General features: G+C 41.7%; 1 protein-coding gene across 1 annotated transcript in view; it reads right to left on the bottom strand.

Moving 5' to 3' along the window:
- Window positions 1–10,083, bottom strand: part of ADAMTS20 (ADAM metallopeptidase with thrombospondin type 1 motif 20) — a 188,793-nt gene extending 178,710 nt beyond the window's left edge. Inside the window, 2 exon segments of the mRNA XM_061122944.1 lie at window positions 9,053–9,414; window positions 9,993–10,083. Of these exon segments, the coding sequence (XP_060978927.1) occupies window positions 9,053–9,414; window positions 9,993–10,083 (453 nt within the window).
- Between the last annotated feature and the right edge of the window lie 6,858 nt (window positions 10,084–16,941).

Genomic DNA, 16,941 nt, shown 5'->3' with positions numbered 1-16,941 from the left:
ATCCTTTCATTCTTTTTGAAGTTATTTCTCCACTGATCTCTAGCAGCATATTGGGCACCTACCAACCTGGGGAGTTCATCTTTCAGTGTCCTATCATTTTGCCTTTTCATACTGTTCATGGGGTTCTCAAGGCAAGAATACTGAAGTGGTTTGCCATTCCCTTCTCCAGTGGACCACATTCTGTCAGACCTCTCCACCATGACCTGTCCGTCTTGGGTGGCCCCACATGGCATGGCCTAGTTTCATTGAGTTAGATGAGTCTGTGGTCCATGTGATCAGATTGGCTAGTTTTCTGGTGGCATTCTTTATTCCCCACTCGACAGGACAATTACAGATCTCCAGTGTGAACATGAGAGGAAACACTGCTGATACTCACCAAAAAAGACAATGCTCTCACCACATCCTGACTCATGAGGATTAAGAATATAAGACAGACTCTGGCCTCCATCTACCCAAGATTCATGCAGTCAAATGACTCAGCTATATAAAAGTGTCCCAGTGACATCACTAACAAGGAGGAAATTCTATAACATTTCTCTTTCCTGGAGGCACTAAGATGTGTTTGAAATCACGTGGACTCACTAGAAGTGGAGAGAACTGTCAAAGAAATGGCCATACTCTTGCGGGGTCTGGGTAGTGGTCCTCAGAAAAGTCTCTCCTAACCTCTTACTAAAATATCTGTGAAGACATAAGGCCTAAAGTCATTATAACAAATTATAAATTATAACAATAAGAAATGATTAAGAACTACTCCATAGATGTATAATGGAAAGATGTTCATGATCTACCATCAAAACATTATAAAGTAGTATTACTTAACAAAGATTTATATGTAAGTATTATATATATATAATAGCTAGAAGGACACATATCGTATACCTGCCAGACCATCTGTCATATTTACAGCATATATTTTCCTAGTTTCACTTTAAATTTTCAATTTCTTTACAATTATTTTGACATATGGTACTCATCCATTATTAAGCAAATATCATCTTTATCACTCGTTATGTCTCCCTTTACATTTTTCTCCAACAATTATAATATACAGTAAGTTTATTCTACCAATACTTCTTTAATATAGTTGGAATTTGGTTTACCAGTAAGATGAGAATTCAGTATTTTGCTTCTCTTCATAGAAGAGTCTTGGAATTCACAGATTTAATGTAAATGCCTTTAAGGTTTTGGTAACTGTCATACGAAACTAATTTGAAGCAATTATCAAAACTTGACTTCCCATCAGAAGTCAACCTGGTTTTCGAGATTACACTGTCCAAGATACATGAGCCTAGACTAAAGAAGCCCTGGACACTTTCATTGTAGAATAATCTACAGACCCTCAGAATTACCCCAACATTCTGCAGGAAGTTAAAATTTGAATTACAGTCATGCTGTATATTGTGTTGGGGGTGGTGCAGATAATTTACCTTTTAATTTAGTAATTGCTAAACCACAAGAAGCCACATCTGAACTTTACGGCCAAGACAGTGCATTACCCAGAGATCCTACATATGAGCAGAAACAGTGCCCCTGAAGACTTGTCTCCTTATATACAATATAAACACATCTGAAGTGTAAGAAGAGAAAAGCAAAGATATACTTGGTGTACAGAAAAACAGCCTACAGTGAAAAGTGTTGGTGATCACAAGAATCTACTCTCCTCTCTTCCTCATAGGCATAGCACCGTCCCTCATTTTCTAGCCCCTGACATCTAGGCAGAGCCAGGCAACAAGTTTTCATCAACAAAATGTACATAGAAGTGGTGTGTGTCACCTTTGGACTGAGGGAGTCAAGAGGTTTGGAATGCCTTTCCAATTCTGTTACTATGGTAATAAAGCATTTATGTAACTCATGAGTATTTTTAATTAATAGATTTACTGCTGTTGTAATAAGGACATGACTGTATGTCATATATAACAGTGGCTAGTATATTAGAAAGGGCTGATAAGGATCGTTTGAAAAGAATGATCTATTTCTTCCTCTAAATATTAGTATGAAATGGACAGCTTAATTAACATTATATTATGGGAAACAGCAGTTACAAGATAAACAGAAATAAAGCCACAAGTAACAAAGGTGCAGTGTAAGCCCATATAAGTGTTAGTCTTTCAGTCAAGCCCGACTCTTTGTGACCCCATGGACTGCAGCCCATCAGGCTCCTCTGTCCATGGGATTTTCCAGGCAAGGATACTAGAGTGGTTTGCCATTTCCTTCTCCAAGCCATATAAATGAAGTAATAAATGGAACACAACTGACTTGGATATCTGAAAAAGATTCAATCTATACAAAAAAATTTTTAAATATGTCCAAGTATTTCAACTAGAATTGATAAAATAATTTTCTCGCACTGAATTCCAGAAAACAGTTAACCAAATTACCTGGAACATATAAATAAAAGTTGCATTAGATCATTCATTCAAGTACTGAACATTTCTATATGCTATACTGGGTGCTAAAGTAAACAGGACTATCATTCTCTTACTTAAAATCTATAAATGACAGAAATGTGGACAGATAACCACAATTCCATATATGATGATTATAAAGTCTGGTGGTGGAATGAAGGTAGGCCTGGTCAGCTCTTCCAAGAGAAGATCAGGGCAAAGAAAGGAAGGCTCGGGATGGCTCTAGTAAAATGAGTAGGAGTTTTAGGAAAAGGACATGCTAGACAAAGAGAAGAGTAAATATGAACTCAAATCCTTTTGAAGATTAAACCTATGGTAAAATTAAACATGTTTCTAGAATAAGTATCTCTTTCTTGCCACCTCCTCCTGGTATTGACTTTTGTGGTTAATGGTTATAGGATCACTCAGTCATTTAAGTCACGAGTCACTAGAACCATATTTTTTGACTGCTCTTCTGGTCCAAAATTCTAATAGGTCTCCTACAAGGTTGCATAACTTCAGCACCATTGACATTTTGGTATGCTTCATTGTTCTGGGCATCGCGGGATGTTTGGCAACATATCTGGCCTCTCTGCACTGGATGCCACTAGTTTCCCCTGCCCCCTGCCCAGCTGTGACACCAGCTGTTTCCCCAGACACTGCCAATGTTCCCTAGGGGACAGAACTGCCCCAGCTGAGAAACACTGGTTTCCATGTGCACTGCCCACAGGGACCCACGCTTCTCACCACTGCAACCACATTACTTCCAGCGGCTCCCCTCCCCTGCCCACACAGGGGTCGTCCTTACACAACGGAGGTCTTCTCAGGGCCTCTGCTCCCTGCACAATGCGCATAAGGGGAGACCACTCCTAACACACTGGACTAACATACCACCCACAGTTCAAGCCCTCACTCTCTCATAATACATTCCAAGCCTTAATCTGAACTTAACCTTAATTTTCTCCCTTACTCCACAAGCCACTCTGCGCTTCAGCAGCTGAGACCCACAAGCAGCCCTTGAATTTTCACATCCCCAAGTGTTTAGTCATCCCTCCAAATCCAGCTGAGAAGCCTCCTACAGCCTAGGTCTCATAGCACTCTTACTCGCGCCTTTCTCAAAGTTCACCCAGCACTTCTTGTTCTCCTCTGTTAACAGCATTTAACAGACTATTTCATTGAGTGGATGTGTGTGTGCGTGTGTGTGTGTGTGTGTGTGTGTGCCTTCTCAGCCCGAGAAGGCTGAGCATAATTAGCTAAGGACTCCCATGGTAGGCTTTGAAATCCATCATGCTTGTGCCCCAGCAATATCTCCCATGGACCCATTCAGTCAGTAACCAAATGTGGCCTGGCTATGGAGAGGAAACTTCCTCTTAGGAGGCAAGGGATTCCTCTAGCAGACAAAGAGTCTTGAGGGGGAGCTTTGCTGAACCTTGCTTAGACTTCCCTGCAACCTGGGGTACTTCTACCCAACACTGTCATCCTCTCTTCACCGGTTTCAGACTCCACTCCTCTCTCCCTGTCTCTAACACAGACACTTCCCCAGTTAACCCCACTTTGCCATCTGAGGACCTAGGCTAACACTACAATGTTAAAGGCAGAGCCATAAGAAATTCTCCCTAGTGTTGTTTATTTAACTGAGTATGGGGATAAATAAAAGGGGTCCTTGTGAATTTTACCAACAAAAAAATACAGAATAGCATGTGTAATGATCTAAGGCTATATGACTTCTGAGCAAATAGAAACTTTAGAAAATAAAAGTTTTACAAGAAGACAGAACACAGTAAAGACACTATTGAGAGTTTCCATGCAGTTATTTCCTGTCTGAACAAGGAGTTACTAGAGCACCTCAATAATCAGTCATCAGAGGGCATTAGTGTCTGACATGCTGCAGAATGGTTCACATGAGAAACTTCAAAAAAGTACACACAGACACTGCAAGCTACTCCGTGAGAATACTGTAAAAGCCAGATGCAACGTCTGGTTTTATGACATCTGGAAACTGTTTCTTTCAACCAAAAAGACTGCATTGCTTCAAATCCCACCAAGAAACAGTGAAGTTAATTGTCTAGGCAGTTGGGTTAGTCCCTGAGGGCCTCTGGAAGAAGGGGACCCACCAGGTAATGTAAGAGAGCTGGTAGAGAGACAGGGGTTGTCGGGAACGTCTCTGTACAATTTACAGATGCCATCCTGACAAGGATATGCCCCAAATATTATATCTTATGGAATACTGACCTCTACTTTGGAAACTGTGTATCAACATTATGAGAAGATAAATAATATGATCATGAAAAAAAAGTCTGTAGTTGAATCTAGGGGTATTAAGGCCTGATAACTATATAGTCTGTGACTTAATCAATGAACTAAAAACAGAGTTTGATTAGCCATTATATTGCTTATAGATAACTTTATGATTTGTCTCTATTTTCATATCTACTATAGATTTTAGAAACATCAAAATAATCAAAAATGTTTGAGTATGTGATAAATCCTTATACTTATGAGAAAAAAAGATTACAGGGAAGGTAAGGTTAGAAAAGCAAAAGTTATACCCACATGAAACAAAGAAAATTTCTGGCAGACTCATAGCCCCTTCTGGTTCTTGGGCCCAAAACACTTAAGAAAACTAAACAATACAAGTTATGGTTCAGCAGTTTAGTGAAAGAGAAAAACATGTAAAACCTAAGACTTCCAGAAGTAGGGGAAATATAGCTATATAGAAATTAAAAGAAAGCTTTAGTTCATATATCTGAGTTGCAACACTAGCAACTAAAAGGAATCAATAAATATGTTGTGGTGTCAATTTTTTTAAAGGTTGTATGTTCGGAGGTGTTTGGAAAATAGTAATTTGTTTTTTTATTCCCTTCCTCGAAAAGTCAAGTTCCTCAGCAGCCACCAGAGAAAGGAAGAGCAGATGCTACTTCAAGTGAGAAGATGGAAGGGGAACAAATCAAGCGAATGAGACATGAAAGGGGAACTTAGCGGATTCAAGGAAGAAAAGAAGGATGGGTGCAAAGGAAACAGTTGGAAGGAGGCATGTGCGCTGACTCTTCTACTGGGGGGTTAAGGTCTGGTGGCAGAAGGTGAGTTAATGGTCCAGGGGGACTGCCAAGATAAGTGCTTCAGCGTGCTACACAGGATTCGGGGAGGGATTTCTCTCTGCAAGGCCCTCTCACATACACACTGAACTAAGAGGCATGGCAGAGTCTGGCAAGGGAAGGAATCAAGTCCCCATGTCCTGGAGGGTCTCAGAGCCTTAATGGGGTCTGGAAGATTACCGATGACATCACCAAACCACCTTACATGGGGACAGCACTGCACAGGAGTTAGGTGACCCTGTGTTGAGGGCTGCACAATGCATCAGGCAGACAAGAAATCAAACAGGTGTTGCAGCCAGAACTCAGAGGGATACACAGCACTAGAGAGAACCCAGGAGGGAATGAGTCAGTGAAACCCAACTGAACAAAGAAAAGCCATAAGTTCTCAGGCTCAGAATATAGCTGCTGGTGCCAGAAAAATGCAGAGAGACCAAGGCACAAAGGACATTGGATGCCAGAGGAACTAGAGGACAATATGATTTCCCCACGCTCCTCTCAAGCAATACAAAGGCCTCAGAGCACTTTATGGCCCTGTATGAGGTTATTTTCATCAATGGTCAACATTTGCCTGAATCCAGCAATGTTCAAGATAATGAACATTAGTGGGGGAAAAAAAATGAGGAAGTCTCACTCATTCAAGATATTTAGGAAAAGCATTTGATTAAGTACAACATCTATTCTTGATTAAAAGCAAAACTAAAAGCAAAGAGCAACCACAAAAAGAGAACCTCAGTAAGACTCGCTCTAAATATCCTTCAGTAACTCTCAACTTTAGCCATTAACGGACTGACAGAGATCAAAGCCAGATCATTACAGCAGCACACATACAAAGTTAGAGATGAGTTGGGAAGCGAGCAGGAGCAGGGCCGAAGGTGAGCATTACTGACAACCTGGGCATTGCCTCAAGGTGGATCTGCAGAAACTCAGCTGGTTCAGGTTGTGGGTAATGCAACTTTATCTGGATCTAAAGACTAATCTGAGATTAAAAAAAGAAATCTGGTGTTATAACAAACGGACTCTAAAGCCTATAGATTTACTACCACAAACCTGCCATGGTCAATATGTTTTCTTGATTTAGTATTTAAGGCATGGAAAAAAGTCCAGATGGGAAACGTTATTAGGAATGATGTTTCTGCTCATGTTGATTCATAATGTTGGAGTAGTTCAAATTATTTTTCAGCATCTCCTTTTTGAAAATGTTTTTAAGTCTTAACAGAAGTTCACCCTTTTCTATCATTTCATCAATTTGGACATAGTTGTCTAGTTATCCTGTGTTATTAATTTGATTTATGTATGTACTTTGCTTTTGATAGACTTATTTATATTATCAGAGTTTAATTTGATTTAACATTTAAAAACATATTTTTCATACCTACATAACTCAGCTTTATCTCACTTTCTTTTTCTGTGTTGAAGACATCAGTCACGCAGAGATAGAAAATTTCCAGTAACACAGCAAATAACTAGCGGTACCAGGATCTAAAAATCTTTTAGAAGTGTGATGAGGACCAGTTATAAGTCTGAATCACTAATGAGATTAGTGACATTTCTTTGATTTTTTTCACTTATGATATTAGTACTATAGCAGATATTAGCTATTATTTTGGGCTTCCCTTGTGGCTCAGCTGGTAAAGAATCCACCTGCAATGTGAGAGACCAGGATTCGATCACTGAGTTGGGAAGATCCCCGGAGAATAGAAATTTATCTATTTATATAGGTAAATTTACATTTATCTATAGCAGGAAAGAAAATTGTTGAAGGCATTCCTTGTATGTATAAATCAAAATAATAATTTTATATACATATATAAAATATCTTGAGATATATATATATGTAATATCATATATATATATATATATACACACACACACACTAAGATAATAGCAGGAAAAAGAACAAACAGACATTCCAAATCTACTTAGTAATAACCAATACTCACACCCAGAAAGACATCTTACATCAATTAACCTGAAAGGAAGTATTACATTTGGTCTAGAGGGAACTGTTACCAATTTTCTACTTCATCAAAAAGTAAATAATGTTGATGTTCTGAAACTCTTCTAAATTTTGACCAACAAAAGCCAGAATACTTGGAGAGAATCCTGTAGCCAAATTATTAGTGTCTTCTTGAACACAAACTTACATGAAGTAAGTTCATGTATGTTTTAACATTAAGTGTTCACAACTAAAGGTTCTGTGAACTTGGGTAGAAAAGTGTTAATCTTTATTTCCCCTAAACTCTGATAGTTAGCCTTTCCTTCAATTATGACTGCAGGTAAAACTACAGACATTGTGACTCTGTTAGCAACAAAATAATAGTTGTGCATTCACGCTCTGTTGCTTCAGATGTGTCTGACCCTTTGTAACCCCATGGATGATAGTTCTCCAGACTCCTCTGTCCATGGATTCTCCAGGCAAGAATACTGGAGTGGGTTGCCATGCTCTTCTCCAGGGAATCTCTCCAACCAAAGGATCGAACCCTCATCCTCTGTGTCTCTTGTATTGGAGGTGGCATCTTTACCATTGAGCCACCAGGGAAGCCCCAAAATAATAGCTACTTCAACACTAACATACTGCAATATGAAACGATCTAGATAATTTATTCTCCTTACCGCCACAAAAGTATAGAAGTAGGTAATCTTCTCCCCAATAGACATTACTTAATGCATTAATAAAGAAGAAAGTATTATGACATCACAAATTCTAATACTTATAACATTTTGCTTATTGTTAGTATTTAAAAGGAAGCCAATTAAAGAACATGTATGCTACTTTACAGTAAAATTATGCTGACAGGAGGTTCTGGGTTTCCTCTAGAATGCTGAAAAAGTTGATGGGGGGAAAAAAAGAAGGTTTAGAATCTCTGTTTTAGACGGAGAAAAGCAAATAAAACACAGAATCCAATATTTCATTTTATTTCCTCTCTCTGCAATGAGAGTTTTACAAAATCCACATCTTTTACTCTTGTCATTCTAATAATCATTTCTCATTTGCTGGCACTAGATGTTTGTAGATGCTCTACATTTTTAAGTATACATTTTAAACAGACAGATTCAACCTTTTCCCTATCCTATAATTCACAAATTAATGATTATCCCCACACTAGCGGGGGGAAAAAAAAAACAACTCTTTTCAAACTCTATATTCATTCTTTTTCTCCTATCATTCTTCATTCAAAGAACATACTTAAGTAAATTCAGGGGAGTTGGCCTCAACAGAGAGTCCAGCATGGATGTGTAAGTGAAAGAGCCTGCCCTCCTGCTGGAAACCGCACTTCAAGTCAGGGCAGAGAGCCCTGCCTGCCTCCCCGACTAGCTCAGCATCTGACACTTTTTCTCACAGCTTTGCAAAAAAGGGTCAGTTGTGCCCAGCAGGGAGGGACAGGCTGATCCTCCATACCCTTCTCCCCCTGCAGGAAGGAGTGGCCTCTGGCTTGGGTTCATCTAGGTGTTAACCCCTCTGGTGGCGCACTCTGATAGCTTGGGTCCACCAACCGCGCACTCGGGAAAAGCCAATGCCCGGCTTACTGAACTGGATCCCAGGAAAACGCTAAGGGACCCCGGGGCGCTTACCAAGCCACCACAGAGGCTGAAGACGGCTGTGTGGTCCTCGCGAGCATTGACCTGGCCGCGATAGAAGCAGTGGCGCAGGTCTGGGGGCGCCGCGCTGCGCTCCTCCGTCCGGTGCGCAGGGGTGCCCAAGTGCACCTCGGTGTATCCCGCAGCCAGGAAGGCCGCGTCGGCGCTCAGGTTCAGCTGGAAGAGCTGCCCGTAGGCGCGGATTCGGTAGTGGGTTCTGAACGGTGTGGGCTCCAGACTCTCCGAGCTGCGCTTCCTCCGGCTGAAGTGGTGGCTCTGCGGGAACACTTCGCCGAACTCATTGACCCGCGCGGGGGTCACCACTTCGTAGGAGGCCAGTGTCCTCACTAAGGCTTCTGCAATCACAGCGATACGGCCATTGAGCCCCCAACCGTTTCCAACTTCCCAGCCTCGAACTTCTTCAACCAGACTTCCTTTCCAAAGAGCCGAGGCCCCAGGTCCCCATATCCCCGGCCGGGCGCGATAAATGGACACACGCTGGCCAGCGCGCGCGCGCACACACACGTGCGCTCTGTGAGTGTGCCTGCCTGCTTTCCCACACCCCCGATTCTCTCCACCTCCCCAAGCAGGGACTCTGACATTCAGGGTCCTCAGCAGCCACCTCCTTCCCGCGTCCCTCTTCTCCTCCCTGTGGCCGCCAACTCGTGCCCCGCTGGCGCGCTCGCCATCCTGCCCCACGCGCCCCCGCCGCGTGGTCCCCGAAGGGAGACGTGGTCCCTGCGCGCGCGATTCCTAGAACTCCGCATAGCCGCAACCTCCGGGGATGCTTCGGGCTGACGGATCCCGGAGTCCCGAGAGCCCCGGCAGGGCTACGGTCCCCCAGAGGACAGAGTCGCTCCCCCCGCCTCCGTCCTCCCGCCCCCGCTGGCCCGCGCCCCACCTCGCTGCTGAAGGCGCCCCGCGGTGACCTTACCCTGTCTGGGGTGGAAGTGAACTTCCCAAGACCTGGTGATGAAGAGCGAGAGCTGGTAGAGCAGCCCCGTCAGCCACTTGACCACCCGCATGGTTCCACCGGGGGGATCCCGACCGGGGAGGCCAACGCGAGCCGCCCGCCGTCCCGCCGGCTTCTCAGCGCTCCGCTGCCTCTCCTCCCTCTCGCCCGTCGCCCTCCGCGCCGGCCGCCGCGGCGTCTTAGCAGCCTCCGGAGCAGCAGCCTCGGCCCCGGGCCGGCCCGTCTCGCCACACTGCCAGTCTTCGCTCCCTGAGCCGCTGCTTCATCTCACTGCAGCCCCGCAGCCCCCGGCTCGCTCTCCGCAGCCTCGCTTCGCTTCCTGCGCCCGCACCGCCCTCAGAAGCCCTCCACACCAGTCCAGCCCAGCGCGAGGAAGCCAGCCGACCTAGCAGGAACGGTGCCAAGATAGCCACCCCGGGCCGGGCTAGCTCGGGGGAGAGCCCGCCCCCAGGGGCCGCGCCGGGCCAATCAGCGGGAGGCGCGGCCCGGGCTCGCCCTCCAGTGAGCGGCCCGCCCCCAGCTCCCAGCCGCACGCGGAGTGCGGTCCCTGCGGGCTCCCGCTGTGGGCGCGCAGCGTGGTGAGTCGCCCGAGGCCCAATTGGACACCATCCAGTACCCGTAAAGCCTAGGACTCAAGTTGCGCGGCCGAGGTCCAGATAGGGGATAGGTGTGTGAGGTTTTAGTTCTTACAATGAAATGGCAAGCATCAGATGAAAAGTTTCTGTTACTTATGTGTCATGGTAATGTTAGGTTTCTCAAACAAGATAAAGTAAACTACAGCGGGAAAATCTCGTAGGCAGAGGATGCTACCAATGAAGCTTAACGGCCAGGCCTCATTTGCAAGGCCTCTTGTGCACCCGAGGAGTTATTGAGAGTTTCAGTATTAGAGTGGAAAGCGAAGGTGCAATCTACAAACACTTCTGGGGGAGAATTTCTGACAATCACCTAAAGAAATTCAACAACAAAAAAAAAGGATCGCAGTCTCCAAAGTTAGGGTAGTCATCGGTTTTTTTTTTTTTTTTTTTTTTTTCATTTCAGTATTCATTTTTGTACCTAATTTTCATAAAGGGGCTCACCAAATTATGTAAATATCAGCCACCACAAAATTTGGATCTACCCCTGTCTGTGGGCCATTGTTTTTATGAGACTTTCTGCGGGTAGTGTCACAGTATTCATATGCCCTTTGTTTATAAATACCCAAATAGCCCCAGGTTCACAGTTATCTTCCTCAGCATTTATTGTAGCTCTGAATCCAGCTGTGTCATCGTGTGGCTTGTTAAGTTGGATAAAGCTCAGTGGCAGCAAAAAGTGTCATCATTTCAGAACTCCTTTCTCATTACCCAAATCCACCTGTTTAATTTGCAGGTTCCATATTGCTCCTCTCAATGACCAATATGAAAAAAAAAGAAAAAGAAGAGGAAGCGGTCAGATATTCTCCAAATCCAACCAAGGGAGAGAAAAAGTATGAGTATAAAAAATAAAGGAATTAGATTAATAAATCTTCACAAACATAAAGAAATACACTGTCAATTGAGTCCCTGGCTGTCCTTTCTCCTCTGAGCTCTCAACAATGAAAATACTGTTCACTCTGAGTTGACCTCTCATGACAAACCTCTGTTTCATGCCCTTGGTCCATCTGCTCACCACAAATGTGGAAGTCTTGTCCAAGGAAGATTTTCTTACTTTTGCCAAGGAAATTATCCAGCTTGATGATGGTAATTCTTCCACAATCCATCCCCTTCTCATCTACCCCTTGCTCACAAGTGTCATTTTTATTCATCACAGAATTACAGACTTCTCATGGTGTTTTTCTAAATTAATCCTACTGTTACTCTAAACAAAGCAAAAATGGACTTGACCCACGACTATTTGGTGGTTACCTTTAGTATACTGTAATTTAGAGTCATTCCAATTGCCCTGCAGCTCTGAATGCATCTTTACCTTAGGAGTCATGCCTGTGTGTGCATGCTAAATCACTTCAGTCATATGACTCTGTGCAATCCTATGGACTGTAGCCCACCAGGTTCCTCTGTCCATGGGATTCTCCAAGAAAGAATACTGGAGTGGATTGTCAGGCCCTCTGCCAGGGGTTCTTTCCAACCCTGGGATTGAACCTGCATCTCTTATAGCGCCTGCATTGGCAGGCAGGTTCTTTACCACTAGCGCCACCTAGGAAGCCCAGGTGCCATGCCTACCTTCATACAAATACCAGAAAATAGAACAGCACCTGTTTAACTGACTATCTGACTGCCTACTGCGGGCAAAATAGATATTTCATTTTCATCACAGAATGTTTGTCATTCAAAGTAGTATTTGCAGTGGAGCATTTGATTTTTTTCGATCTGCTTTAAGTTTTTGGAAACAATGTCCTAGGAACAGGGTTGTTTTTTCTGGTTTTAAAGAAGCAGAAAGATGTATGGGATAAGTATTTTATGTCATTATAATCTGCACAGTGTTAAGTAAAGAGCATTATTTCTTTCCTTTTTTAAAAGATAAATGTTACACAGTATCTAAGTAACTAACTGGATTTCTACAAACCCTGACACCAGAGTTTTTTCATTATTCCAGACTAGAAGTGTTGTGATGAATATCACAACATTTATTTATCTCTCTTTATTATCTCACATTGTTTGTCTCTCTTCCTTTCTCCTTTCCTACTGGTGAATATGTCATGAATAAACTAATCTATGCCATCTAAATCAGGCATTTCTCCACGTGGACAATTATAGCTACCACTTATGGAATTCCTTTGACATACCAAACACTATACAAGGGACTTTAGAAAGGTTACCTTATTTATTTATGCATTTCCCCCCATGAGACTTAGAAAAATTAGGTAATTCAACCCAGATCACATATCAAGTTAGACTCAAATCTCTTTGGTTTCAAATTCCATACTTTTTAAAAGAAGACAGTTATAGAGTTGCTGCCCTGTACATTTTAGAATGTTCATCAGTATCCTTGCCCTCTATGCATTCAATGCCAGGAGTCTCTCAACCCTGTTGTGACAATCCCAAATATTTCTAGACATTGTCAAATGTGCCCCCAGAGAAACAAATTGGCTCCAGTTGAGAACTGACCTAACAGGGAGAAAAAGTTGGAAAATGGTAAATGCTCAGAAAATGGGTTTGCCGAGAGACCCCCATAGTTGCTGTTTAATTTTTAATTATAAATGACCAATTGTTTAGTAGAAACTCTTTCTATGTTGTAGCAGATGAGGAAATTTTTCATTATTGTAGTTAAAATGGTACAAGCTGTGGCCATTGAATTAATAACTTTTAAACCATTGTTATTTGCAGTATTCATATACAAGTATACAGAAAAAATCAAGCTCCACTTCCCAAGGATTTATTAAGCTATGTTCTAATTGTCTATTTACTTGTCTGCAAACAAAACTAGATTGTAAGCATCACGTGAAGAAGAACTATAAACAGACTGTTTGAGGAAGTACCCCCCATCACCAAATGCTGTGTAAGTACTAGTATTAAAATTTCTATAACCTAGAACAATTAGTGGAGAAGGCAATGGCACTCCACTCCAGTACTCTTGCCTGGAAAATCCCATGGAAGGAAGAGCCTGGTGGGCTGCAGCCCATGGGGTCGCTAGGAATTGGACATGACTGAGCGACTTCACTTTCACTTTTCACTTTCATGCATTGGAGAAGGAAATGGCAACCCACTCCAGTGTTCTTGCCTGGAGAATCCCAGGGACGGTGGAGCCTGGTGGGCTGCCGTCTATGGGGTTGCACAGAGTTGGACACGACTGAAGTGACTTAGCAGCAGCAGCAGCAGCAGGACAATTAGGGAAAATTACCAATCTTACAACAGACTGGTTCCAAATAGGGAAAGGAGTATGTCAAGGCTGTATATTGTCACCTTGCTTATTTAACTTATATGCAGAGTATATCATGAGAAACACTGGGCTGGATGAAGCACAAACTGGAATCAAGATTGCCAGGAGAAATATCAATAACCTCAGATATGCAGATGACACCATCCTTATGACAGAAAGCAAAAAACTATAGAGCCTCTTGATGAAAGTGAAAGAGGAGAGTGAAAAAGTTGGCTTAAAGCTCAGCATTCAGAAAACTAAGATCATGGCATCCAGTCCCATCACTTCATGGCAAATAGATGGGGAAACAATGGACACAGTGACAGATTTATTTTGGGGGGCTCCAAAATCACTGCAGATGGTGACTGCTGCCATGAAATTAAAAGATGCTCACTCCTTGGAAGGAAAGTTATGACCAACCAAGACAGCATATTAAAAAGCAGAGACATTACTTTGCCAACAAAGGTCTGTCTAGTCAAAGCTATGGTCTTTCCAGTAGTAATGTATGGATGTGGGAGTTGGACTATAAAGAAAGCTGAGTGCTGAAGAATTGATGCTTTTGCACTGTGGTGTTGGAGAAGACTCTTGAGAGTCCCTTGGACTGCAAGGAGATCAAACCAGTCCATCCTAAAGGAAATCAGTCCTAAGTGTTCATTGGAAGGACTGATGCTGAGGCTGAAACAACTGACTCATTTGAAAAGATCCTGTTGCTGGGAAAGAATGAAGGTGGGAGGAGAAGGGGACGACAGAGGATGAGATGGTTGGATGGCATCACCAACTCAATGGACATGAGTTTGAGTAAACTCCAGGAGTTGGTGATGGACAGGGAGGCCTGGGGTGCTGCAGTCAATGGGGGCACAAAGAGTCAGACACAACTAAGTGAGTTGAACTGAACTGAAGTGATCAGCCAATCTTATCATCTCTCTTTTAATTATGATATTTATACCATTTATACTTAATATAATTATATGTTTACATTCAAGTCTATTATCCTGCTATTTGTTCCCTATTCCCTTCTCTCAGTTGAGGTTTTTTTTTTTCTCTTTCATAATTTGAAGATTTTGATCTATTGTCTTATTCCTTGAGTATTTTGCCAATAAAGATATGTCATCCTTATCTTCTATATATGGGGTATTTTTGTAATGACTGTTTTTATGATTTTCTCTCTCGATCACTATTGTTGTGTGAATTGTTTATGGTGTACCCTGAGGTGATTTTTTTCTGTGTCTTGTTTTTGGAGTTCATTGAATTTTGGGGACTGCAAGTTTATCATTTTCATCAAATGTGCTAACTTGGGAGCCATTATTTTTTCAAATGTGTTTTTTTATTTTTCCTTCTTCTCCTTTAAGGGTTCTAATTATACGTATATGAAATTGAATGAAATTGTCTTACAGCTGCTTAAGGCTCAGTTCTTTAAATACTATTTCTTCCTTTCTGTGTTTCATTTTGGGTTTTTGTTTTTTTTTTTTTTTTTTGCTGTCTTCAAATTCACTTGTCTTTTCTTCTGCAATGTCTAATTTTACAGTAATCCTATTCAATGTATCTTTTGTCTCACAAGCTATAGTTTAGAACTTTAACTTGGGTCTTTTTTTGTAATTTGCATGCCTCTGCTCAATTTTTTGAACATATGGAATGCAGTTGCAATCATTCTTTTGATGTCTGTTTTTAACATCTGAGCAAAATTCTTAGTCAAGTTTTGACAAATTGATTTTTTCCCCTCAGTATTGGTCATACTTTTCTGCACCTTTGAGTGCTTGATAATTTTTGACTGGATGTGAATATTACATTTGTGAATATTGTGAATATTACCTTTTGCGGTGCTACATATGTTTGTATTCCTATAAATCTTCTTGAGCTTTGTTCTGGGATGCAGTTAGATCCTTTCTGATTCTACTTTTAAAATGCATTAAGCAACAGTGAAGCAGTGCTCAATATAGGGATAATTATTCCCCTTATTTATTATTATTACTGATAACTATTTAGAGGCAAGACCTGCCTATGTACATCAATGCTTATGAATGGGAAGGTTTTCCTGTCTGTTTAGTGGGAACAGACACAATTTCTAATCATGTAAGAGTGAAGGGCGCTATTACTTCTGATTCTTTTGGGTGGTTCTTTCCTTATTCTTGTAGAATTTCTCACATGCATATGCACTATTTTTAAAGACTGGCATAGTTCATATTGTTCATTTATGGTGGAAAAGTCAACTGAAAAGATGAACTTTGCTGCATAAATTTGGATAGTTCGCCTTCTTCTGGAAATACCTTTAAAAAACAAAGGATAATGGTAACTCCAAGCTTATAGAACAGTTACCACAAACAAATAAATAAAGGAAAGGAATAAATAAAATATTCACAAAGGAAAAAGAAGGCTTGGCAGGCACTGATATCAAGTAATATGAGGGAAAAATACACTTTCTCAAGATGAGTATTCACCCTGTTTTTTGAAAGTTATAGACTTTGTGTGAAACACTGAAAGTTGCGTATGTGAGCGGGTTCATCAGCAGGAGTTCTCCTAGACCATGTTTCATCAAGACAAGCAGAGGAACCGGGCTATGCAAACAATAAAAAGGAAGCCAGAGCTATAGGAAGCTTTGTGATGAGACAGAAAGAAAGTAACTGGAAAGCTACTGCACCTCTCAACCCCAACAAGTAAGTAGCTGAGCTGGTCCAAAAAATTCAGTTAGCTCAAAGATAGCTTTTCTTTGTAAGGATTGCCCACAATAAATGCAAATATACTCTAAGAAGCAAGCTGGGAAAGAGGATCAAAATTTACCTACCACTGGAAAAAAGAATGTCAGAGAAACCTGATTATGGAGCAGATAGAAATTGTGACCAAATATTTTAGAATTAAGTATAAAACAATGAAGAGTTTTCTTTTGAAATTAGACCTCAAATCTACAGGATTTGAGAAATACAGGAAATCAGGGACAGTATGGAAAGATAAAAGGAAGAAATCAAATATATTCTAGCAAAACTTAGAAAAGAAGTGGGGGGAGAATCACAACTGAAACAAAACTGAAAACAGTTTAAGAGAAAATTGAGGGAAGTGACCATGTTGAAATGGAAATTGTGGCAGG

Source organism: Dama dama, chromosome 3, assembly GCF_033118175.1.
Source record: "Dama dama isolate Ldn47 chromosome 3, ASM3311817v1, whole genome shotgun sequence".
Taxonomy (NCBI): Eukaryota; Metazoa; Chordata; class Mammalia; order Artiodactyla; family Cervidae; genus Dama; species Dama dama.
Note: the sequence above shows the minus strand (reverse complement) of the source record. Positions and strands in the feature narration are given on the sequence as shown.